The 25,261-nt window shown below is 41.5% G+C and overlaps 1 protein-coding gene across 13 annotated transcripts in view; it reads right to left on the bottom strand.

Moving 5' to 3' along the window:
- Positions 1 to 25,261, bottom strand: part of LDLRAD4 (low density lipoprotein receptor class A domain containing 4) — a 612,879-nt gene that overhangs the window by 355,363 nt on the left and 232,255 nt on the right. For 8 of the 13 annotated variants that reach the window (XR_016021123.1, XR_016021124.1, XM_074340421.2 and 5 more), the window contains one exon: positions 7,494 to 7,958. The exons of 3 other annotated variants lie outside the window; for them this stretch is intronic. Coding sequence is in view for 8 of the 10 variants with exons in the window: in XM_074340421.2 (XP_074196522.1) it covers positions 7,494 to 7,533 (40 nt within the window). In the remaining 2 variants the exon portion in view is untranslated. Of the gene's footprint in view, positions 1 to 7,493; positions 7,959 to 9,464; positions 13,256 to 23,291; positions 23,637 to 25,261 lie in introns of those variants that run through there. 2 more of the 13 variants (XM_019718704.3, XM_074340422.2) reach the window with 2 other exon arrangements.

Consider the following 25,261-nt stretch of genomic DNA (forward strand, 5'->3'; position numbering starts at 1 on the left):
CTTCCACTGCTCTGGAAATACTCTAAAATACCAATCAGCTGAAAGAAAAAAATGTCCATGTTACTATATTCACTGCTGTTCATTCAATTTTTGTAATGTAACCATAAAATATTCCCCAGAGGTTAAAACTGTTTATTTCTGCATCCCTTTTCTGGGTGTTCACATTTGAACATAGTGTCCTGAAATAAGTAGATGTAGACCTGTGACTCAATCTTAGGCCCAAAGAGGCACACACCAGTGACCTGTAATGACTGCATGGGGTCACTGCCCCCAAGTCCTCTGGAAGAGAAACCATCACTCAAAGGCTGTCTATGAGCACAGGCAGGTAGAGTGAATGAATGTGGACGCAGAAACCATTACTGACAGAATATAAATGAACAAGACAGGAAGCCATATGCTGAAGACGTCCGTGAGCGGAGAGGTCAGGGGTCTGTGCAAAAGTCCTCAGCCTCTCTAGACCACGCTCCCAGCTCCACAACAGCATGTGAAGTATCTATTCTGCACCAGTTAACAGTGTAGCTCACGATGACATCGACATTGTGAGCTCCAGGGAGAGGGATGTGGTCTTACAATGACGTTCGTGAACTCATCCTAGAAAAAGTGCCACATACCTCATTGCTGAATATCACTATAGTCACCTTCAAAGTACTCCCCTTGGGAAGCTATGTGCTGACACCAGTGCCTAGTCCACCCTTCAAAGCAATTTTGGAACTCCATCTGGAATGCCATCAGAGCTATCATCATATTACCCTTGATGTCCTGAATGTCATCAAAATATTTTCCTTTCAAAATTTCCTTTATCTTCGGGTAAAAAAAGAAGTCACTGGGGGCCAGATCAGGTGAGTGGAGAAGGTGTTCCAATACAGTTATTTGTTTACTGGCTAAAAACTCCCTCACAGACAGTGCCATGTGAGCTGGTGCATTGTCGTGATGCAAGAGTCATGAATTGCTGGCGAAAACTTCAGGTCATTTTCATGTGACTTTTTCACACAGCCTTTTCAGCACTTCCAAATAGTAAACTTGGTTAACTGTTTGTCCAGTTGGTACAAATTCATAATGAATAATCCCTCTAACATCAAAACAGGTTAGCAACATCATTTTGACTCTTGATTTGGACTAACAGAACTTTTTTAGTTATGGAGAATTGGCTGACTTCCATTGTGTACTTTGATACTTTGTTTCAGGGTCATATTGGTACACACATGTTTCATCACCAGTGATAACATGACCCAAAACATTGTCTTACCTCTCCAAAAGGTCTTGGCAAACTTCAACTCTCCTTTGCTTGTGTTCATTGGTGAGCTCCTTAGGGACCATTTTCTGATGCCAAGATTTTCAGTTAAGATTTTCCTAACTGTTTCTCTATTGATGTTTACTATGCTTTGCTATGCTTCTCACAATCAGCCGACGATATTGACGCACAATTTGGCAAATTTTTGCAATGTTTTTGTCAGTTCTAATCATTACTGGCTGCCCTGACCTCTCTTCATCAGTGATACATTCTCTCCCCTCAGAAAAATGTTTAATCCATTTGTACACTGCTATTTTCTTCATGGCATTATCTCCATAAACTTGGACTAACATGTCCCTGATTTCACTTCCACTCTTGTCAAGTTTAACAAGAAATTTAATGTTTGTTCATTGCTCTAATTCAAGCTCAGACATTCTCACAACGGCACATCAAAACCGGCAACAACAATAATGAACGCCACTCAGCAAGACACCGCCACATGTCGACACAAACACAACTGTGAGACACTGATATACCAAGGTTATGAAACCTTACTGAACTGTTTGTATAGTACTGCAAATGTAAGCACACGGTGGCAAGTTCGCGAAATTAATTGTCACCTTGAGAAGTCTGGACTCTTTTTTAGGAAGCAGTAAGGAGCCACAGAAAGTTTGGGGGCAAGAGAAGGTAAACTAAAGCTGCATTTTAAAGAATATTGGCAGAACTACAGAGGGGAGAGAATGGAGGCAGAAAGACAGACTGCTTCGTTACATTCTTTTCAGCTGCAGCACTTTACATATGTCTGGCAAGAGGTCCATACACATGTGCTTGGTAAAAGCAGCCCGATTGGGAAATTGCTGCATCAGTGCAGGCAGGACAGGGACACCTGACCTGCAGATAGAAGGAGGGCAACATCATAGACTGGCAACACAGGCTGTGGGGGACTCTCCCTCCATGGTTTTCTTTCTAAAAAGACTTCAAGGTCTTGTCATTTGGGAAATGCTCTCAACCATTTGCCTATTTGGGACCTTCATATTGCACAGTCTCATATTAAACTCTGAAAAACTCTACAGTAAAGAAACCAATTTAAATATCTTCTTCCAGAATTTGGCCATAAATCCACCCCATCCTTCTCCTTTATGAGCAAAACAATCTTAATTTGTTTAACAACTAGACCTAATTATTCTTTTCACAGAAAGACTTGTAAATTCTAAAGCAATTTGGTGCATTTACCTCATTATCCAAGGTAAAATGTTTTTTCTAACATTGAATGAAATGATTCAAAGAGACTAAGAAAACTGTGCAAAACCTTTACAGTATGTAAGGGTGTTGGGGGAGGAGGATGCATATAGTGATAACCCAGGCAGGGTGCCTTCTAAGTCACTGAGAGAACAGTAAACCTCAGATAAAATCTCCATCTCTATTAGGACACTTCAGTGGGGCGCTGACTGACACATCCTGGAAGGATTGCCATTTCTATCTGCCCAGAGGTACAGGGGGTTTGTTTTTACAAGAGTCTTATCTTCCTGGAGTCTATTGATCTACATCATTGCCTCAGTGAACTATAGCCACATAGAAAGACTGCCTGAAAGAACAAACACAGTAAATTTAGGATGCCTGAGTTTTTCCTTTGCCTAAACGAAATGTTAGCATTGTCATCATAACTGTGGCACTCAGGTAGCCTTTATACCAGCATGCTGCAAAGAGCTCCACAAACATATATTAATCCCACGACATCCCGCAGGGCAGGCAGGGTAGCTCCATCTCACAGCTGACTGGCAGGGACAGGCCACAGAAACAGTGAAGAGGCAACTGGAAGAAACTGAGCTCAGCACAGTCTCAGAAGCTAGGATCAACCAATCCCTTTGGAAATTCAACCATAAACTTTAATAAAGTTCACATCTTTGGACCTAACAATTGTGCTTCTTGGAGTTTATCCTAAGGAAACAACCCAACATACAGAAGAGCTTTTTGCACAAAGGTGTTCATCAAAGCATTATTTATATGGGTAAAATTGTCAAAAACTCCAATATCCAACAATAAGAGCACAATTTTAAAATTCAAGTACACATACATAAAAGAATGTTATGAAGCAATTTTAAATCACATTTATAAAGAAAATGCTCATAATGTAATGTTAAAAAAGAATGACCAGGTTATAAAATTGAATATATATTACGAACATAGTTCTGTAGGAAGAAATTTGAACAGGGAATATATTGAAAGGACATAAGCCAAAATGTTCACAGTGGAAAGCTTCATATGACAAGACCATGTATGGGTAATTATTTTTCTTCTTTAGACTTTTCTCTGCTTTCAAAATTTTCTTACAATGAGCAGGTATTACTTGTAAAAGGGAAAATTTAAGTTTTTTGTTAGAAAATAATATACAAGATAATTAAAATCATTTATAAATTATATGCACTGAGAAAATTGAAAACAATGCATAAATTCCTTTATGCAACAAATGATTAGCCTAAGAAAATCATAATTAGGAAGGTGAATTTGCAATATGTATCCATGTGGGTATACCTACATTCACACAGGAAGCAAGACGTAACAGGTAACTTCTAACCACACAGGTGGGCCAGTAGTGTCAAGGGGAGTGGGGCCTTCCAAGCTCCCACCACCCATCACTGTAATTTCACACATTCCAAACAAGCAGTAGGCTTGCCATGCAAACACAGTTTGACATGGGTTTCCCAGCCTTCCCTCCCAGCCAGACTGCCGCCCCTAAGCCTTTATTAAATAGGAATCTTGAGCACTCGCCTCCCCCATGAGAACTAAAACATAAAACATAAACTGCTAAATTTTTAAAGTAGAGATACGGTTAACTGCATAGTGACTTTTGTCTTGCTCCAAAACAAGATTTAAAGCCAAGGAAAAATGCCTCACCCTTTCACCATTTAAGATACCTAAGTAAGGCTCCTTTCTATTAGCATAGAGAATCAGCAAAATCAGTGCAAGTTCCTTCAACTCCAGAAACTAAGATGTTAGCATCTTTAGTTGCCCTGAGATAATAAAAGACTACAGTCAAAACACATATGAATAGCAAACCAACTAAGGGGGTGGGCACCAGCCTCCTACTCACCTTTGTCTACGACTACAGCTTTACCCAGCTGCTCAGGCAGGGACAGAAGATTAGCTCTTTCATCCTACATCATAAGTAACTTTTACCAACTATGTGAACACAGAAAGATGAGAAGGGCAGGCCAAGAATAAAAATGAACTGATTCTACAGGGACCCTCCTCCAGAGAAGGCTGGGTACTTACATTTCCTTTATTTTACCACTAGTTATTTTCTAGAGGTGTTGGGAAGCTAAAACCATTGCTCCACAGGTGCTACAGGTACTGTGCCCGGCTCTCATAACTAACACTCAACACTTAAGTTTCCTTAAGAATAATCAGATTGATTAATTTAATCATCCCTGTTGAAGGAATGAGACAACTAAGTTCCTTTTCTTAAAAACTGACTCTCCCAACCCATCCCTCGCCTCTAAACACCACTATCTGTACAGTGCTGGGTCTCAGTGCTTCCCAGACTTTCATGTGCACTGACACCTGGAGATCTTGTTAGGAAGCAGGTCCTGATTTAGCAGGGTTAGGTGATGCAGAGACCAATTAAATCCCAATCTCTGAGGGTGAGACCCAGGCAGTGAGTGGTAAGTCTCCCTAGGTGAGCCCCAAGTGCAGCTGAGGTCGTACACAGTGCTAGAAGGCCACCAGCTCAGTCTGACTCCTTGGCTACTCTTAGTGTGCCCCCTGCACCAGCAATACCAGCACATTAACACTGGCTTCAGAGTTGTTATGACGATTGACAGAGGTAACACAGGTAAAGCACTCAGTGAGTTCTCTAAAATATTAGTCGTGGTTATTATTTTACTACTACTAGTAGTATGATTATTACTCAGGTGGGCTAATGCAACTGAGAGGAGGCCAAATTTGTAAAGAAACAGAGTTCTTGGGAAAACTATGAGTTAAAGGAAGATAAGAAAATATGAGCTGGGGAGGAGCTTCAAGAGGATGGTTGAGAGCAAGTGTATGAGGAGGTGACACAGGGCCCTGTGCATAGCCCACAACCAAGGAGCAGCTCATGTGACTGTAACAGCTAAAGTGTACTCATTAAGAGAGGACAAAAAGGGTATGGTTTCGGACCAGCAAGGCTGGAAGTCTGAAGGTGGTTCTAGAAAGCTTAATTTTGTGTATTCTTCTGAATCTATGTTCAAATAGCTGTTTCACTCATTTTCAAAGAGCCATGACCACCCTAGGAAGACCTCCCCCAGCACCACCCGCAAGATGGAGGTTCCCATATTACAGATGTAAATGCTAAGAGGCCCAAGGAGTTCACTCAAAGGTCTGAGCACAAGGAGCAGCAAGGCCTGGACCAGGCAACCTGGCTCCACACTGCGACTCCGTATCAGGAAACAGCCGAGGCTTGGAAAGCATCAAAATCTGTGTTCTTCATGTTTTAGTGGATGCTGCTGTCCACGGTGGTTGCCTCCAGAGCTCAGGTTCTGTGCTGTCCAGTATGCTAGCCACAAGCCACATGTGGAACTTTAAATTAAAATTAATTAAAACTTAATGAAAAAAAAAAAATCTGTGTTCTGCATCTCACCTATGTTGTCTCATTTTCCTCAGAGCAGCACTGTGAGAGCTGCACATGACCACTTACATTTACAAATCAGCAAAGGGAAATGGAAAGGAGCTCAATGAATGTCCAGGTTCAGAGCTCTAGTCAGTGAAGACAGAGTAATCCAAGTCTGTGTGCCTCCCAAGCCTAAGTCACAATTTCTCTCCAAGCACTCCGACAACCTGACCTGCTCTCTCCACAAAATTTGAAAAGCTACAAACTTTTAGGAGTCACAGGACCAGAGAATATGGTTACTTCTTGTGATTATTCTACAACTTTCCTCTAATAAAAACAAAAAAACTTTTTATGTAAAAATGTTTTCCCTGAATTTTATGAGGTTCTTCAACTGCGCAGCCCCCATTTTACACACAAGGAGCCAAAGGCCCAGAAGAGTTAAGTGGCTTCCTGGGATGTTAAGCAAATCAGACAAAGACCCAAGACCTAAATTTATTTGTTTTGTTCTTTTGTTGTTTTTGGTTTATATACCACACATCAGTGAAATCATATGGTTCTCTGCTTTTTCTGTCTGACTTATTTCGCTTAGCATTATAATCTCAAGATCCATCCATGTTGTCAGAAATGGTCCTATTTCATCTTTTCTTACAGCCGAATAGTATTCCATTGTGTATATATACCACAACTTCTTTATCCATTCATCTATCGAAGGACATTTTGGTTGTTTCCATGTCTTGGTCAACGTAAATAAAGCTGCAATGAACATTGGAGCACACGTGTCTTTATGGATAAATGTTTTCAGATTTTTTGTTTAGATACCCAGGAGAGGGATTGCTGGGTCATATGGTAATTCTATTCGTAATTTTTTGAGGAACCTCCACACTGCCTTTCATTAGCGGCTGCACCAGTCTGCATTCCCACCAACAGTGTATGAGGGTTCCTTTTTCTCCACAGCCTCTTCAACACTTGTTACTATTTGTCTTGTTGATGGTAGCCATTCTGACTGGGGTGAGGTCATATCTCATTGTGGTTTTTATTTGCATTTCTCTGATGATTAGTTAGGACCCAAATTTAAAAACCCCTGTTTCTCAGCCATGACTCTAGGGCACCAGCCAGACTAAGTGGTTCCCTGCAAAATGTCCTGACAGCCAGGGGGAAATCAATGTAAGATAGTGATACCAGGATTGATAGGAAAAGCACCCTCACTGCAAGGTTAGTTCAGCAGAGTTGCCACTCCACCACCATTTGCACATGAATAAATCTGAGGAATAAATTTGCACTAAAGATGGGGAGGGAGAGGTTACTCATCAGCAATATTTTTTTTTCATTCCAAGAGTCTTCCCAGTTCTATAAAGAAAAACACATTCCCTATACATGGCTCTACAAGTGACAGATTTCCTTCAGCGAACAGTGACTTGCAGGATATTATGTGTGCCCTATTACTTAACAAAAGCAGAATCATAAAATGTCAAATGCTTTTTCAAATTGCTACTTAGAAGGAAAACATGTTATTATTTTGTAAAAAATCAGTCACCACTGCAGCCTAGGCCTTGAATCTGAATGGTCTTCAGTTCATAAATGGAAATGTACATTCATTTTAAACAGTTGTTTGGTATTTTATTACCTATCAACTAAGAGTTGAAATAAAGTTTTCATTTAAGTGTGGAGGATTCTCACCTGTGAAAGCATTTGTGGCCTGAAAACCAGCTTCCTGCATACTGCTCCTCAGACAAGCCTGTGTACCGACTCTTAAGCTGTCCTGTCGAGAGGAAACTGCCCGGGCCAGGCCTCAGGTCACTTCCATCTTAGCTTGTTGGAGTCCATCGCTCTGCCCCTTCTGGCTTTTGGTAGCATTTGATGCCCACCTGCCCTGCTCCCCAAGAGCAGGCAGTACCTGGGACAGCACCCAGTCCAGGAGCGTGCACACTTGGGTTTACAGTCACGTCAGCTGTCCAGCCAGAGAGCAGAAGCCATGGTGAGCCCAGGAGCAGAGGACGCTGTCCCACTGAGACCTGCTTTCCCACCTTAGAATGATGGCCTCCTCAGCCACTCAGCAGCCAGCATCCTCCACGGCTCGCAGCTGCTCCAATGGAGCTCAGTATGGTCTAATCTGCTGCTCTCTGCACTTCGCCTCTCCCCTTGCTGAAATTAAAAAGAAAGAGATCACTTTCCTGGTGACGTATAGTAAACATTAAATTTAGTAGACCTACAGAGACCAAAAAAGAAAAAGAAAAAGCCACCCAGGACTATGCTCATGACCACACTTTGGGCACTGGGGGAGCTCTCAGGAAGGGGTAGCTATGGCACTTTTTCCTGAGTGCCTATGAAAGGGCGGGAGAGCAAAACAAAACAACACAGGGTTCACTGCTCCAAACCTCTCTAAGAACGGTTACAAAGGTCACACAATGTGCAAATGTCCTTCCCCAGGTTACTTATAGTTCACAGACACCTTGAAGAAGCCCATTTCCCAAGCTTGTTCCCGAGCTCTTAGAAATGCAGTCTGAAATTCATAACCACTGCCATCAGCCGTCTAGGAAGGACTCAGGTTGAGAAGTTTTAAAAAGTGCCTCTTAGGGGGGAAACAAAGGCCCGTATTAATTTTTTTAAAGAGTGCAAAGGAAAAGCAAATTTAACCTATAAACTATTCCATATATATTACATAATAATAAAAACATTTCACAAAATACTTTCAGTATTTCAATGTTGTTATATTATACAAGAAACAACATTAACAAGAATATCAGAAGCCCCAAAGACCAGACTTTTAAAATGGAATCCCTAACATTAATCTCCAGTATTGGAGAAAAAATCCTTTTTCACTACAATCACTTCATCTTATTCCTTTTACAACTTCACCATCAAACTAAAGAAAAAAAGAATTTAAGAAAACAGCACATAACAGAAAGGAATCCTCTGTTAAAACCTTCATGTTTCTGTGAATATAAATATAAGGTAATAAAGTAAAATATCATTAATACGGATTAACTATAAAGAAGACTTTAGGTATTAATGAAGGAATTTAATCATATTAAGAAATTCAATTGTGTTGCCTTCAGGCACCTGCAGTAACAGTGTCAGTTAAGGTGTAGCTCAGCAGGAGTCCTTAAGTTTAATGAATAGGTAAAAATTTTATTTTAATTAAAAATCATTTATGTAAATGGTGGTTTTGAAGTGCTTGAAAATGTGAGAAATGTTTTTTCACTGAATTGAAACATTCCACACAAAATGACGAACACATAGTATCAGCATCCCAAAGTCCTGCACCAACTTCTAAAGTAAACTAATCACATACACTATTGTTATCAATTTTAGGAAATGGAATTGCCAGATAAAAACAAAACCCCACCTGCTCTAAAAACCTTAATTTTCTTTTCCCTTTTCTATAATGCTCTCAATGCACAGAAATGCTAGACTTTGTTCTTTCTCTGAACTCAGAGACAAACTGGTGTGGTGAAGTTTTTGTTGTTTTATTGTGGGGGTTTTTGTTTATATTATTTTCCTTGCAAAAGGTATGCTACCTCACGTTTTAAGAAATGAAGCTATCCTATATCATATTTCAAATGACTTTGGGAAAGATTGAGGCAGATGTGAATAGAAATAGAAGAAACAACAAAGTTATTTTTCTTGCACTACCATTATCACACTCACCAATTCTTAACTTCACTTCTTCTAAAATAGAGGCCTTCAAACAGGTGTGTAAGAGTTCGTTTTGAGGTCTCAGGCTTGGTCTTGGCCAGGATTTTTAAGGCATGATGTGCGCCGTTCCCAACAAAGGATGGAGGGACACAATTGTGTTAATTCATTAATAGATAACTTGCATACTCCTACATACACTCTGAGTCTCCTCACATGAAGTTTTCAAGTTAAAATGAAACTAGAAGGGCTATAAATGTTTTCTTCCTAACCGCTAACACCACAGAAAAGATACACTTTCTAGAAATATACAAGAAAGAGATGGAGGTCTCCAGAACCTGGAGTCTTTCTTCTGTTCAGTGAGGGACCCAACCATATAGAACAGGGCCAGAAACCCAGCCATGCTCATTAAGAAAGTGTCCGATGACCCAACAGGTTGAGAAACAGAGGTCTGCTTTCACAGCTTAATAACCAATGAAGAATCAGTAAAATGGCAGGAAGCTGACAAATAGTGTCTCACCTGTTTGTCCTTCCTGCCTTTCACTCTCATGTGGCTCCTGCTCATCGTTTGCTGCTCGCCTTCTAGTCTCAGCTCAAACAATCCTCCTCAGAGATGCCCACTTGATCATCCCCCAGGCTAAATTCAGAACCAAGTTACTGGGCTTCCTAGCACTTGCCATAGTTATACTAGGATCGTGACTGCTTACTGCCCATCTCTCCTACTAGAATTTAAGTATCACGAGGACAAGGACAGTGACTGGCTGACTCTTCATTTCCCCTCAGCACCTAAGACACTGCCTGACACCTGGTAGGCACTCTGTAAACGCGGGTTTCTTGGATGGATGGATGGATGGATGGATGGATGGATGGATGGATGGATAGATGGATGGATGCCATTGGTGTTCAAAGGGGTACAAAGAGAAGGGCTCAGCAAATACCCACAAAGCAAATCCACCCCAAGCTGTGAACTGACAAGCAGCAGTTCCCGGACTGAGAAACTATTCAGCAGTTCTGAATCTGAGCCCCTGAACTGGCAAGAGCTTTTCCTATCACCCCACTAGTCAAGACGAGACAGTGATTATGAGTGGTGATTCTCATTGCACTCACACTTCACAGAACGTCCTATCCAGTAAAAGCCTATAGAGGTCATTGTTTTAAATTCCCTCAAACCACAGCGAGAAAACTCTAACCCCAAAGAGGTTAAATAACTTAGCCCCCAAAACTAGTGTGCAGGAGAGTCAGGACTAATGCCTGGGTTTCTTACCCCTACAACCACTATTCTTCCCATGCTACTTCTAAATCTCAGGTAGTTCCCTAAATCAAAATGCTGTTAAGTCTGATAAAACTCATATCAGGAAAACCACGGTGGAAAAAGAGAGGAAACATAAAGAAAGAGGCAACTTACCCAGGATACAAGATCACAGAGTAATCCTGAGCCACATGTTAAGAGCCCCCTCTATAGCAAGCATGCTACCATCATCCTATCATCTACACACACACACACACACACACAGATACACACACACACACACACACAATCTATTTATACTAGGAAGATGGGCAGGACTAACCAGGAAATAAATTAATTCAATATTGCACTTGAAAAATGTCATTAAGTCCCTCCCATAACAGAGCAACAGTTACTAAGGAAATTGAGCACACCAAACGGAAAAACACCCCCACATGAAGGGACATTTTTTTAAAAACGTGAACACCCACAAAACCTAACCAAATAAGTTGTGGAATATGTTTGCTTTATCACTTGTTCATAAAAACTTTTATAAAATGCAGTCCTCTTAGGAATCATTGGGGAATGAAAACTTAACTGCATTCAACAGATCAGAGGTTTCCTAAAAGTACACTGAAAAAATAAGACATGCGCAATTCAAGAAACATTAGAGTCACACACTGGGCACAGAAGCCAAAACCCAATAGAGAAGTGAAATAGCCTTTTTTCCAAAATCTAGTAACATTCAAAGATTTTGTAGTGCATAAAGAATAAACACTGCAGTTTCATTTTTTATTTCCTCTCACTGTGGACAGACTGTTTCACTGCCCTAGTATCGGTTACCTAGGTGACAGCTAGACTAAGTAGCCTGAAGGGCTCCAGGCCATAGAGACTCTGTGAGCTAAGTCCCCATGCCTGTGTCTGATGAGCCATCACTGGTCTACCCACCAGAGAAGTTCCAGGGAGAATGGAACACTGAAAGATGAAGAGATAGTTTTAACCTTAAAAATTAAGGCATTGTTGTACAATTCAAAACATAAAAATTGATACATTGAGTTGTACTGTACTGCTTACCAAAAAAAACTCAACTATGGGCTACTTCATTTAAGTTCGAAGTGTCAATGGACTTTTAGTGAGACAGATGTGAGAAAAAATAGAGAAAAGAAACCCGAGGATCTATTTTTGACCAGAGCTTGAATCAGGTGTTACCCTGGCGGAGAGACGTCACATTTCTCAAAATGAGTTCCTCTACCTCATGAACAGTTTAGACCTTGGCAACTGCCAGTGAGTCTCAAGGCTTCCTAACAGTGAAAAAGGAGGGCCTTAGAAAAAATACAGCCCCTGCCTGCATGTCAGCAGTAGAGAAAGAGCACTGGACAGGGAGTCCCTCCCCTGGTTCTGGGCCCACTTATAGGATTTTTAGCCTGTCAGGTTCCCACTTCATCATTTGTAAAGTGAGGAGGTGAATTCAAGATCCCTTTTGATCTGAATATGCCCCTATGGCTGTGTCTCTGGCCAAGGGAGACAGGACAAATGTGCATAAAAAGGACAGACAAACAAATACAGAAAATTTGCACATAAAGGCAAGTCTGGGAACAAGTCAGAGAAACGAGCTGCCTACAACTAGTGAAGGTTGAGTTGGGGTATTACTGATTCTTCAGCCTACTTTTAATTTCTTTTATTCAGGGTATAAAACAATTTGTAGCTTTTAAAATACAACCTCTAGGATTTCCAGTCAAGATGGTGGAGTAGATAAACGCTATGCTTATCTTCTCTCACGACTACATCAGTATTACAACTAAACTACAGAACACTCATCATTGAGAACTGCCTGAAGTCTTGCTGAACCAAAGCCTTACAACTAAAGATATACAGAAGAAGCCACCTCAAGACTGGTAAAAGGGTCAGACACAGAACAGGCACCCGCGTGTGACCACTAAAAATCAGGAGGTATATTTCAGCTGTAGAGGTCTCCAACCCTATTCCCCCAGAAAAGCAAGGGGTCCCAGCCCCACACCAGGACCCCTACCCCAGGGTTCCAGTGCTGGGGAGAGCAGTTCCCATAATTTCTGGTTGTGAAAACCAGTGGGAATTGTGACTGAGTGGGATGGAGGACAGCTACACTCCCAGGAGTTCCTCTTGGAGGCCCGCACACGGACTTACTCACTGATGGACTCACTTGCTATTATTTCCAGTGCTGGGGCAGCAGCCCAAAAGGTGCCAGGGATGTGGGGAGGACTTGAGCTGTCCAGCTGCAAGGTGAGGGCAGGAGGAGCAGCTTTCTCTTGGACGGAGGAGCTAGTGGAAGCCATTGTTTCTTTGTTGAGCCCTCCCCCTTCCCGGCATGCAGATGCAGGCGGCCGCCATATCTGAGACTCCATCAACCTGGCTAACACCGCCCCACCCTGGTGATTCCCTGAAACCTTGCTTCACTCAACTTGTAAGCCCACTCAAGACACTTCCAGTGGCTTTTTCATAAAAACTGCCTGCTTTGGCTCATGCTGCCAACTTTCCTAAAGTCTCTCAAAGGTTCACAAAACCCAAAAAAGCAGCATCTAGCTTTGGCATGTCCCATACCTCTAGCTGAGCAGCCCTAAGCCCAGCACTGGCAGCAGCAGCCTTGGTTCACAGCTTGGCCTTTCAAGGCACCTACAAGGGGTTGGGGGTAGGTGAAAAAGGGGCAGGGATTAAGAAGTACAAATTGGTTGTTACACAGTAGTCATGGGGATGTAGGGTATAGCATAAGGTATATAGTCAGTAATATTGTAATAACTATGTATGGTTATCAGGTGGGTACTAGATCTGTTGGGGTGATAGATGGGAGAGGGGTTGGGGGCAGGGTGAAAAAGGTGAAGGGATTAAGAAATACAAATTGGAAGTTACAAAATAGTCAATAGGATGTAAAGTAAAGCATAGGGAATATAATCAATAATATGATAATAACAATGTATAGTGCCAGGTAGGTATTAGACTAGTTAGGGAGATCACATCTTAAATTATATAAATGTCTAACCACTATGCTCTACACCTGAAATTAATATAAAATAATGTTGAATGTCAAAAAAAATGCAACCTCAAAGCCATCCTAGCCCTGCATAGCTTAATGGACTCCAGTTACTTAGGTCACTATTTCTGGAAGCAAGTGCAAAATCTCAAACACCTGTTTCAAATAAACACACAAACTAGAAACAGCAAAAAGTGGCAATTATGTTAGAACATCCTTTAAAATGTCACCTTGGCAAATATGATACTTGATAAATCCTGAAGGATCTATAGTCTAGGGCTCTACTAAACCAAGTTGGGTAAAGTTTCCCCAAGGTATAATTAAGTAGGATAACTGTCCCCTGTGAATCATGAGTCTATAAACTATCTCCTCATACTATCTAGGAGCAAAGGAAGCCATAAGGGGTCATCTATCCTATCCTTTCATTTGATGGAGAAGGAGGAAGAGGCTCAGGGAAGAGAGGGGACATGCTGAAGGTGACTGTGGTGAAAGCAGAGATGGGACCAGAACCAGGTGTCAGTCTAGGTCCAAGCTTCAAGTTCTCCCATTCACAAAAACTGGCCAAAAGAAGAATCTGTAAAAGGGGCAGTGTACATCTGTACCAACTGCCAGTGGGAATGAGGGAATATGGAAACTATTCCTACTTTCTCAGGCCCAAATCGGACCATGCCCACAACACCAACATGCCCAAAAGAGAAGGCAAGGAAAGGTCAAGGTCAGACAGTCCTTGGGTGAATGTGCATTGGAAGGTATGTGACCTAGTCTGAGCATGTCACGGGCATTTCATCTGTGGATGCCAGCTAAGCAGAGGGCAGCTGGGTGAGAAATGGTTACCTACTCCCAACCCGGTCTGAGGGGCACAGGCTAGCCATGCCAGGATTTGGGCCCTGAGATATTCCACACCTAGCCCTTTCCCCCTCCCCAAATTTCTTCAGAGAAAATCAGCTTACAGTGGACATGACAGGCAAAGAAAAAGAGGGTCACTTCATGCAGGGAGCTAACGAGTGTGAGCAGAAAGGGAAGGGGGGCTGCTGCTTTGTTCTTTGGTGACAGTAGAAGAGAATATGAACTGATGAGCTATCTGCACAAAACAATTTTTGTCCTCCTCGCACACACCCTCCAATGCCCTTGTCACCCATCAATGCCTGCTCTGCCAACGCCTGCACTCACAGCTCCCCACACCAAGCCACTGTCTGCCTTAACTAATGGCAGGCTTCCATCGGACACCTGCACGTAGCCCATGACTTTCTCTGCTCTTTGACATTCAGACTGCCCCACAAGTTGCATCTTCTCATTCAGTATTTCAACAACTATTTGTGGGGTCATTACTCTAGCCGGGCATTATTTTAGGTGCTGGGAGATAGAAGTTAGAAAACAAACCAAGCTCCTGTCCCCATGGTGCCTATATTCTTGCCTCTTTCTATGGCAGTTTTTCTAACAAACCTTTTCTTGCTAATCTTTGCATCCTCGGCATTGATATTAGGGACTAGAATACAGCAGGTCCCCAGTAAATGTGGTTATACGGCACTGAATTGCATCTGAGCTTCAGCTGGGTCATCTTCTCATCACTCTGTTACCTCTGTCATGTCTCAGCTGCACAAAGTACCAAGGGCACAATACATTATGAGGCTGCTGGCCACAGGGCACTCAACCCCTAGAGGGCACTCCATGTGGGGAAGTGCCAGCTGGGAGTCTGAAGCACAAGGAGTGCCAACCTCTCCAATATTTAAAACACACTCTAATGAGAGCTTTACACACAAACAGGTGAGAGGACAAAAGGCCAGGCTCTGAGTCAGACTACCTTGGGTTTACTTCATTGTAGGCTATGTGTGATTTTGGCAGTACCTAACCTCTCCGGACCTCAGTTTCCTAATCTATAAAATGGAAGCAACAAGGGCACCTTTTTCATAGAATTATGGTGCATTTAATGAGGAAACATACACAAGACATTGGTCACTAATAAATGTTAAAGAAATAATAGTGGCTACAATGATAACAACTCACCTCAGCAGATGACTAATAAATTATGTCTTTGAGAATATACCCCATCCACCCTCTTTCAATTCTTATCAGACTTAATCAGACACATTTTATCTCATAGCTTCTCAGGTGATTTGTACTGTTCATTTTTTTTTTTTTTTAAGTTTTCAATAGATAAAAATCTAAGCTCAAAATCATTCTATGTTAGCTAAAATTAATAACAGAGAAACGGGAAAGGATACAAAATTAGAGAAAATGTGTGGGTGAGGTATTTGGTATGAAATGTGGTAGAAAAGAAGAAAAAAAAATGACAAAAAGGGAACTTGCCTTTAAAAGGAAAAAAAGTCTCTTGATAGTCAATCTTTTCATGTTTTCATATTGAAACATCAAATTTACAAAACAGCAATAGATAGTAATAAACAAATTTAACCAAGGTTTTACATCCCCTTGGCAGAAAATAATCATGCAGGGTCTGCCTTTCTTCTGTCCTTTGCCCTGTTTGGTTTGTTCCCTTTGTAAAGTGCTGATTTTTTAAGCCCTTTATGTGCTTTTCTTGAGCTTTGAGAAGGCCCCACGAATGAACCTGCACATAGAGGACGTCCTACCAACCTTTCCCAACAACTTAATAAATTCAATGCTCCTCTACACAACAGGAGGTGTTGGAACAGAACCGCCAACACTTTAAAAGCTAATAAAAATTGATCAACAATAAAAAAAGCTGATGCTCCCTATAGAAATGAACAATCTGCATAATTTCATTTTTTTGCATTAGCAAAGGAGTTTCTTCAATGTCCCTGTTTACAAAGCTCCAGACCAGCTCCACACTGGCCTCTTTAATCAAAACACACAGGGAATGCCTACATTTTCATTAAATAGTTTTTCTTGTTTGCTCACTTCACTTTCTGAAAAACATATTCCATTAGGAGGAAGAAGAAAACTTTCCACTTTACAGCTTTTTACAACTCAATACCCAGTTTGAGGTGGGTAGTAGTGGATAGAAATACTCCAATAATATTTTTCTTAGATATGTCCGAAGAAAAGTCTATGTTGTCTGGAATAGACACGGGAGAAGGGAGACATACAGTGAGCGTCTGTCAGGCACGTCCCCAACACCTGGGGCCTGCGAAACTCTGACCAGCAGCCAGCTCAATTAGTGCTCAATTTAATGCAGGTACAACTGTGGGTGTCTCTCTCTCTCTCTCTTTTTCACTCCTTCCCCGCCTCTCCCCCCTCCACACACACACACAGTTGTTTAGCAATTTGTGCCCTGGAAGAAAGACTCCTTATTGCCTGAATATGCTCATCAACAAAGTTGAGAAGTCCTGCTTACCTATGGAGAGAGAAGGAGGTTTCCATTGTGTATAGAGCAGACACAGATGCAGACCCATCCCATATCCTCTTAGAACTTAAACTTCCACTCAACTACTGTGTTGTTTCTGTCAGTTCAGGGAACCAGAAGAAGAAACAATATGCAATGTATCACACATCCCAGGAAGATCACAGATTCTATGACTACCTTAGAGAAACCACAAGTTCTCATATAAGAGCTAAAGCTGCCATTTGAGACATACCAAATTCTGGAAACAGAACTCATTTAGCCCAGTTAGTTAGCTTCGACGGAACAACTTAATCTGATCACAGAAATCCAAGATGAATATTTCAGCAGATGTCTGAAAAACATAACACAAAATGGTACTGTCTGAGGTTGGCCCCCGGAGCTGATATCACTAGCAGCAACCAGTCTGAGAGTGTGACAAACGAGCTCTCGGTGGATGTTACACACAATAATGAACATTACATCTGCGAGAGGCCCCAGCACACCAAGCCATTTGACGAGCAGTGCCTGACTCCACATATATTAGGGAAACACTGATTGAGTTTCACGTCTTCCTGGAAGGCTGGATGAGGCAGGGCCATGAAAGTGCATCTGTCCTGAAGAGCAGCTGTTGAAGGGGGCAGAGAATTCAGGGAAAGGCTGCCTGGTATTTACTAATGGGACTACACAAACTCTGTCCCTGTGTGTTCTGGAGGCCTCCAGCCAAGCAGAAAGAGTTCATTAGACCAATTTCCGCTGCCTTGGTAACAAAGGCTATGCATGTACTCTTACTCAGGGAAAGAAAACAAGTATTACTCCTGGGGGAAAAACTACAGACAGGTACTTCGTGTCCCACCCAGGAGGCCAGGCAGTAGAGACGTGCTGTCCTATCATATAGAACTGTCCTCTCCAGAAGCCCAGTGTGATCAGATTGTGTGCAGATTGTGATCAGTGTGTGCAGTCTCTTGCAGTACCTGAGGCCATGTGTTTGTGAATTAGCGCAGTTTGCTCAGCTTTAGAAGCACTTATCAGTGCCTACAGAAACTATCTCATTCCAAATAGTATACTCAATCAGGCATCAGTAATCTTGATGCTAAGTGAACCTGTCTTACATGTCCACCATCAGATCTGGACACAAGAATGCCTGAGATACCACCAAAGAAAACTGTGGGGCTCTGGCAGCAAGAGGAAATTTTAACCATCAAATTTGGAACCTAAAATCACTGTTCTTGTTCTCATCACTTGCTAAAGTTAGCTACACAGTATCTGTGATGCCTTTCATGATCTAAGTACGCCAGGGACCCTGTCAACCCAACAGGAAACTTTCTCTGCATTTAAAATAGCATCTTCTTTCAGTTCTTCCTTTTTTTCCTCTCAAAATCTAGCTCTTATTTATTCCCTTCCCTTCTGGAGTTGACAAGTAGGAACTGACTTATTCTAATCCCTGTTCTACAGTGGAGTCCTCAGCAAGCTTCTTCAGAAAGAGGCCCTGAGAGGACCAGAGTGAGGCACAGGTGGTCGAAGGGAGGGGAAGGCAGGAGGACAGGAGGAGACTTTACCACAATGTAAAACATCTCCTCACTCCCTCACCTTCCCACAGTCTAATGAAGTAAATTTGTTCCCTCAAACAGCAAGAATGAGGATTTGATTTTGTTCCTCACAGGACAGCAAGCTGTTGCTGCTTTCCACCAAAATACTCTCTCTAGGCCAGTGTTCCCAAAATACCCCAAGAGGAAGCATGCAATCATCAAAACTAAATTTTGCCCATTTTGACTTTAAATATATTGATAAATACATTTAAAATAGGAAAATGCCCATACGTAAACACACAGCTAACATCAAAGAGCAAGGAGCTGCCTGTTTATCTGGGCTGGCTGTTTGGAGGAAATAATAGAAATGGATGGAGGGTGGAAGGAGGGTGCTGAGAGCAGCTCTCAATAGGTGACAAACTATTGCAGTCAGGGATGCTGCAAGTCCCCTTGGCACTGACACAGATGCTCACTCCATGGAGCCCTGTGCTCAGAGGAGCCAGCACGGCTCTGGGGTCAGACAGGGCTTAGAATGACAGTTCTGCTGAGCAGCCCACCATACCCTATCGGCAGATTATACATCCTCTCTGAGCCTCAGTCTCTTCATCTGTCAAATGAGGCATTAATATAATACAACTGTAAGGCAATTGTGATGACTAAACGAGAAAATACATGAAAGACATGAACATGGCATCAGAATATCTAGCAGGCCCTCAATAAACAGTTAAGGCAGTAATGGGGAGCAGGGAAGAGGGGCAGGGATTACACTGTTTTCAGACCCTTGGAAGATGCGTGAAAGGGGTGGTCAGTCGACCAGGCTGTAAGAAATGTGGGAGAAAGAGAGGGGAAGGGAAAGGAAAAATACAGCATCTCAATGAGACCCACAAAACGCCACTCTGGTTGAACACTCAAAGAGTTAAAATCTAGAGCCTATTAGATTAGAATTTAATATTCTCATCTTCAAATAATTACTTAAATAGGTCAACATCAGGTGTATTTACCTTTTTCCTTACCAAAACTTGTCCATTTAACTAAGGCATCCACCCTGCCCTTACTAGCCTGGCCTCTCTTTCACTCCACTAGGCCTTCATTCCCACCCCAACACACACAGCAAGTCAATATTTACTGCACACCCACTAACTGTTGGGATTCCCCACATCAGAGAAATCACTCCTATTGAAATGACTTCTCCCTTCACTTCTTTGAGTAAAAACATGTTATTATATTCAATAAAACTATACAAGAAATAATAGCTAAAGATGACATTTAAATAACTTATATCAACACCTAAAAATGGTTTCCTGGAAGAAAAGGAAATAATTGGCATTTTCAAAGCTATTTTAAGAGCTCCATTTCTTTTCTTCTTCTCCCCCCACTTCCCCCCACAGATGAGTCATGGCCACATTCAGAGCCACATGGGCCCCTGGCCTAGAGATAAACTTGGGCAAAAGAAGGTTTTATAGTGAGGACAGAGGCCATTGAAATCTGAACGCAGTCTAGCTACTCTACCACCATCACTTTCTCTTCTGGTTCCCATGGAAACAGACCTCAGATCGCCAAAAACAGGGTAAAGATAGCACCATGCCCAGTTTCCCTGCAATCTGTTTCCATGGGAACTGGAAGAGAAAGGAATGGGAGGCTGGGTAGCTAGACCGCCTAAAAATCTCCATCCCTGTCAGGTGGGGACGCAGGCACTGCTGGCATATTAGTCCAGTGGCCCATAGACCTCCACGGGCTCCTCAGGTATGATGTGTCCACTCTTGAATGAAGTCTGAGAAAGGGAAGCTCACAGTAGGCTAGACTGTGGGACCAAAGCCAGCTGCAGACCTCCAAATACACACTCAGCAGTGATTCACCTCCTTGAACATCCCTTTACTAGCCACAGGTGAACCAGTGGTTCCCACATCTGGTTGGGCAGCAGGATGACCCCAAACCTAGTGAATCAATATCCCAAGGGGATTCTGTAATTTTTAATCAGCTCCAAAGGTGATTCTGGTGCTAGGTCATTCTGGGAAACCAGATTTTCCCCAAATTTAAGGTTATCATGAATCCTGTGGGGACCCTGGTGAAATGCAGATTCCAATTCAGCTGAGATGTTGCATTTCTAACCAGCTCCCAGGGAATGCTGATGCTGCTTGGACCACATCTGAGTAGTGAATATCTAGACTCCAGTGAGTTAGCCTCTAGACCCTTCTCCATTGACCAAAGATAGAGACTACAGCTAGTCCCACAGTAGCAACTTATTCCCATCTTTAGCCATCAGTCCACACCTAGGCCAGGCCTCTAAGGCAGACAACTCTGATGATGGGGGTGAAGAGGAGTCAAGTCATGCTTCACATTACCCTCCCTCTACCTGTTTTCTCTGCCTCCAGAGACAATCCGTGTGGATAAGAAGGTAACAAGAATAATCAATAGGGGAAAGAAACATGATTGTCTCCTCCAAATTTGGTTTCTCTAAGAAAAGTAAAAGCAAATTCTACATAGTTGAAGATAAAACAGTGGTGGGAAATGTGTGAAATATTTAGAATATTTATAAATACAGATATTTTATACCCAAAGAGGAATGGAACTGTACACATGTCATTTTAAAAGAAATGAGAATTTTGAAAAACTCTACAATTAATAGAAAGTAACTCAGCTAGCCTTAAAATCCCTAGCCTAAAATAAAATGTACAGAGTAAAAGAGGACTCCACATTCCAGCTAAAAGTATGCAGAGTAATACAAAAGTAATGTTTATTTCTATACTGAACCACAAAATAATTTTAAACCACATAAAATGCCAGTGTGTTATTCAAAAGCAATTCACTGACTTTCTGTTTTAAGAAATCTCCATTTTGTATATATATATATAAATAAAAAGTGAACTATTTCTGTTTGTTTCATTAAATACATTTTGTATCTCCTTGTTTTGTATCATCTTCGTGATAAAGCATTACATACATTAATCTTTGAAAATTAAAATATGAGCAAACAATTCAACTTGAGAAATAATCTTCTGATTATAAAATTGTAAAAGGGGAAAAAATTCAATTCTTTGATTAGTCAGCACACAAGCAAGAAAGAGAGCTCAGCATTTTGCACAGCGCTGTAACTGCAGGCAGCCAAAGAAAACTTCACACATACAGTCTGTGACACACATTTTCATTCCAATGAGCCAAAAATATACATAATATTTATTTAGACATGTGTGTATAATGTCACATACAAACGTAAAAGAAATGAGTTAGTTTTGAGACTCAGTTGCTTTTTAGGTTCCCAAAGCACATGAAACCAGAGTGCTACTGCTATGATAAAAAAAAAATGAAGTCAAAATGAGGGATTTCTATGTTTACTTAAAAGGCAACAAACATACATACACAATAACACATTAAACAGCTGTAGTAGAGGATGCCAAAGGGGTGTGAGCTGTTAAGCGCTCCATTAAAAACATAAAAATAATTGGGAATAAATGCAGAGACATGCTTACACAGAGCTCCACTGAAATCTGTTAGTTTGTGAGACCCTAACCAGAGAATCAGTTGTATTTACTGTGTACATGTGTTTACTTTGTATTTACATGAAGAAGCAACTGGAGCAGGGTCAGCAAACTTCCTGTAAAAGGCCAGATGGCAAATGGCTTTGCAGGGCATGCAGTATCTGTCCCTACTCCTCAATTATGTCATTAAAGCATAAAAGCAGCCACCAGGAACAAGACATAAATGAATGAGTATGATATGTTCCAATAAAACTTTATTTATACAAACAAGCACTAGCCAGGATGTGGTCTATGAGCCATAATTAGCAACCACTGGACTAGACTATAAACTCCTTATTTGGGAGGAAATATTCAACTTCCTCTCCAGTTTCAGGAAGGGAGGAGGAAAAAAGCTGCAGGATCTGTCTGACATCCATTTTTCAGTCACCACTGAGGCATCTCTGAATTCTCAATACCCCAAATGTTCTAGCATTTCTCAGCACTTATATACCAGCTCTATGCAGATGCTACTAATGAACACATAACTATTTGTTGTGTGCTGTTTGTATTTTCGGTACTTTTTCTTGCATTTACCTTGTCTCCTTCACTAGATTCTAATAGTTCCGAGGGCAAGACATTTTTATTTGCATTTTCCCTCAGAATTTAGCTTATTCGTCAGTAAAAGATACTACTGACAAACAAATCCTCTCTTCTTCTCAAAGGATAGGTAAAAATATGGCTAAACAGGAGAAAAAAAAACCACCATCTTTTATATTAACCCCAATGCAACTGGTGGCAGGGAGCACAATCTCAGGTCTACCGTACGAAGGTCAAGAGTATATATAATGGACATGTTCACCAGAACTTCCTGAAGATTAAGACTGGCCTTATCTGGTAGTGTCCCGAGCTACTGCACATGGAAATATCTATTGAATGCAACAATACATACAATATGATGAACTGTGTAATGAACTCATCTAATGTCTTACACTTGAACAGAAATGTGGAATCTAGAAACAGGAAGTGCTCTTAGATATCATCCAGTTCAATTCAATGTCCTTCCCATGTAAGTAGAAGTTATAACTCAGGTATCATCACAAGTTATGCAAAGCTCGGCCTAGACCAGAATACAAAATTGAGCTAAATCTGATGCTCTTTTAAACATAATATAGAAATTCTTGCTGTTTTAAGGAATCCTATAATGAATCTGGCCTCATAAATAAAAACATACATTAGTAAAAAGTTGTTTGTTGCCTAATTGAGAAGTTCCTTGAATCTGGGTTCTGACAGACTCAGTCTGTCTAGTAGAAGGCACACCAGTAAGTACTCACAGTATTTACACAGGAGATTATGACAATCCGAGGTGATGCGACGGAGACAACATAAAGCTGTGGCTTGGGATCCAGCGGCAGCAAATATGGAACACCATGTCTTTGGGGACAGCTCCAACCTTAGAGCATGCTACATTATCCTGTGTCTCAGCTGCATTTCACAGCCTTCATTCTCAGTTTCTCCGCAGACTGTTCCCATGAAGCATCAGAGTGAGATGAACACAGGCAGTAATTTCCAGAGCCATTTAAATACCAAAGGAAGAGAACCTTCTCTGTAGCCATTTCTGCCTCCTGCTGCTGGAACCTGGTTTCTCAAGGAGAACAAAACCTTCCTGGAGCCACTGGCTTAGTCTGAAAACCTTGGTGGCATATTCTGATGAGAAAAGGTAGAAGGATCAAAAATCATGAAGGAGACAGTGCCCACATCTAAAATCAAGGCCTGATGTCACAGAATATGATCAGCTCCATGGACCATTCCAAGCTGTTTCCCTTGGCCATTCTGGCAGAACAGGAAATGGAAACAGCTTCATCTTTTGAGTTTTTATTATTGTGAATTTAAAAAATTGCTTTATAGAGGTGATGCAAACACTAAACTATATAGGATCCATGTAAACTGACAGACACAGAGCAGGTACTCAATAGTATTTCATACTGAGCATCATCGTAACAGGAATCATTAAGGATAGTCAATACAGTCAACTCAAGTAAATAAAGGCAAAGAGAAAACTAGTTTTCAGTGTGTTCACATGGGGCTCATTGATGACAGTGTTTAATCCCAGCCTACATTCTCTATGACACATAACATAGTCTCACATGTCCACCCTTTGCCCTTCATCTCTGAGCCCACAGGCATAGTAATAGAGGCCACAAGCCATCTCTCTCTGAACCTAGGACTCTAAGTTCCTATAGGACAATGTTTCTCAAACTTTGGGTTGTGACCCATTAGTGGGCTATTTAATTAATGTAGTGGATCATAACCAGTACTTTATTTTTAATAGAGAAGGAAAGAGCGTACATCTCAGGAAGTAAGGGTGAGTACTACCTCAAGAATCTTTCTATACCGTGATATATACGAGGTCAGACTATTAAATTCGCAAACTCATTGCAAAGATGTTGCTAACCTTTTTTGACACCAGAGGAATTATTCATTATGAATTTGTACCAACTGGACAGTTAACCAAGTTTACTATTTGGAAGCGCTGAAAAGGCTGTGTGAAAAACTTGAACTTTTTGCCAACAATTCATGGCTCTTGCATCACGACAATGCACCAGCTCACGCAGCACTGTCTGTGAGAGAGTTTTTAGCCAGCAAACGAATAACTGTATTGGAACACCCTCCCTACTCACCTGATCTGGCCCCCAATGACTTCTTTCTTTACCCAAAGATAAAAGAAATTTTGAAAGGAAGACATTTTGATGACATTCAGGACGTCAAGGGTTATACGATGACAGCTCTGATGGCCATTCCAGAAAAAGAGTTCCAAAATTGCTTTGAAGGGTGGACTAAGGCGCTGGCATTGGTGCATAGCTTCCCAAGGGGAGCACTTCGAAGGTGACTGTAGTGATATTCAGCAATGAGGTATGTAGCACTTTTTCTAGGATGAGTTCGTAAACTTAATTGTCAAACCTCATATGTGGGTGCTGGTATCTGTGTACCAGGTCACAATGTAACATCTATTTCTTAATGTGAATCAAGGTCAGGATGTAAAATTCATTTCTTACTGAGAAATATTATGCTGTTAACACAGATCATCAATGCAGCTCCCTGTGTATAGACCACTTGCAATCAGGAATTTAATTAGTGGTTGAATATTTAAAAAGTCCATGCATTAACTATTCCATATAATTTAGGAGACATATTCTACTGACAAAAACTCCCCAGAAGCCCCCACAGTTCTAAGCATGAGCCTGGCTCCTGGGTAGCCAGTGTGGCCAGGCAGCAGAGCTGGGCTAAAAGGGACAATCTTCAC

This window comes from Rhinolophus sinicus, chromosome 4 (assembly GCF_057876585.1).
Source record: "Rhinolophus sinicus isolate RSI-liver-muscle chromosome 4, RSI-T2T, whole genome shotgun sequence".
Taxonomy (NCBI): Eukaryota; Metazoa; Chordata; class Mammalia; order Chiroptera; family Rhinolophidae; genus Rhinolophus; species Rhinolophus sinicus.